Source organism: Pundamilia nyererei, unplaced genomic scaffold (assembly GCF_000239375.1).
Source record: "Pundamilia nyererei isolate P.nyererei 1_Seehausen unplaced genomic scaffold, PunNye1.0 scaffold02227, whole genome shotgun sequence".
In the NCBI taxonomy this organism is placed as follows: Eukaryota; Metazoa; Chordata; class Actinopteri; order Cichliformes; family Cichlidae; genus Pundamilia; species Pundamilia nyererei.
In genome coordinates, this window is record NW_005189628.1 from 1 (window position 1) to 1,779 (window position 1,779).

Sequence of the window (1,779 nt, forward strand, 5' to 3'; positions counted from 1 at the left end):
AAAGGTAAAAACACAAAGTAATGTTGACTTGATGTTCTCCCACAGACAACGTCACTGGTTGAGCTTCCTCTGACCTTTATCTGTGTGTTTGAGCAACTGTTGTAAAAGAAGAGGTGAAAGAGAAAGAAAATCCAAATTAATCCACGTGAAGGAGCAGGACCACAGAGAATTATCAAGATAATAATTGTTATAATATTTTAATATCCTGTCATATGTTGATGAAAAACTGAATTATGCAGGTCTAAATATCACATCAGTACTGCCAACTTTTAAGTTCTAAGTTAATTATTATTTTATGAGCCTGACATCAAATGTAACAGTGTACTGAAATCTGTAAAGCGCATTGTACAAGTGCATGGACTACAGTTAGTGTTCCTGCTGACAAACATCTTGTGTTTTCACTCTAAACACAAGGAGTTTATGATAAAGCAGAGCTCCTGTTTACATCTGTAGATGTGTTTGAATGTGGCCATCAGGATTAACTGATGCCACATCTGTGCTGTCACCTGTCTCAGTCTATTGAAGGAGAAGTCACAGGTCAAATGTGACATGGTGTTTTACATTTTTATATGGTGCTTTCTATGTGTTGATAATATGCAACATGTATGTAAGAATTTTACACTCTAGCACTTTTACACTCCACGGCACATATTTCACATAAATAAATAAAAAATAAAAAAAAATCACACAGCACACCACCAAAGAAAAATGTCACAAAAAGCATATTGATAATTTTTGCCCGTGCACATGGCATAGCGGAAAGGGTTCGGTTTGTCCCCAGTACACTTTTTTTGCTTTCTTCTGACCACTACTCATGCTAGGGGCATCATCTGGGTCGGAATTTTCTCCAGGACCCAAGTCAGATTGACTACTTTTTCTTTTTAAATATTTATTTATTGCTATTACGCCCTGCGTGGTCTCGCTCACAGCATGACTATTATGTAATTTCTTCTTGGTCTTCTTCTGTTTTACTGGCAGTTGGCAACTCATTTAATTAGAGCGCATAGTTGTACTGCCCTCTAGTGGAAGAGAATGTAATTGTTCTGCCCGTGACTCATGCCGGACGCTTCGAGTACTAATCAGGTGGAACCAGATAATCTTCCACGGCACACCTGATCATTTCTCATGGCACACTTATGTGCTGTGGCACAGTGGTTGGGAAACACTGCTCTAAGTTATGAGGATGTTTGTCAGTTCTACACTCCAACAGGGTTTTATCAGAAGTCACTCAAAACCTTTCAAGCTATCATGTTTACAGAACGGCACACATGCACACACACCCTATTAAAAACATGACCTCCTTTCCAGAGGTAATCATGTTTATCTTCTATACACAGTAACTGAGACACCACGCTGTTACTATTAATGAATCTCTGATAATATATGACTGTATTTTAAATTAATCAAACTTTATTTTCAACAAATTCAAAGTATTTATTCTACAATTACAACATTAAAATCAAAAGTTGGCTAATTTTCTGTTTAATCAGCTGAATCACTGGTTCTCAGGTTACTAAAGGGGGCAAATCCCAAAGTCCCGTGTGGAGGTGAGTAATATATCACTGAGATATGAAAATATAGAAAAAAAGCATTGAGTTTTAAAATGGTTGCAGGTAGCAGCATTTATAACTCTAAGTACTGACACCCTTCTTTTCCAGAGAGCTACCGTCATCAGTGTCAGACTACTTAAACTGAAGTGTGAATCTAACAAAAGAAAACGTAAGTTCAAAAGTAGCCCAGGTAGTATTTTCCCTGGAATTTTCAAATAAAGTATAAAAA

The 1,779-nt window shown here is 37.0% G+C and overlaps 1 protein-coding gene across 1 annotated transcript in view; it reads right to left on the bottom strand.

Annotated features, from left to right (window-relative positions):
* Window positions 1–14: 14 nt before the first annotated feature.
* The window catches only part of LOC102215158 (tumor necrosis factor receptor superfamily member 14-like), a gene marked incomplete at its 3' end in the record, with an annotated part of 3,139 nt that continues 1,374 nt past the window's right edge, over window positions 15–1,779 (bottom strand). The window contains exon 4 of the mRNA XM_005755628.1: window positions 15–96. Coding sequence (XP_005755685.1) covers window positions 15–96 — 82 coding nt within the window. The remainder of the gene's footprint in view (window positions 97–1,779) is intronic.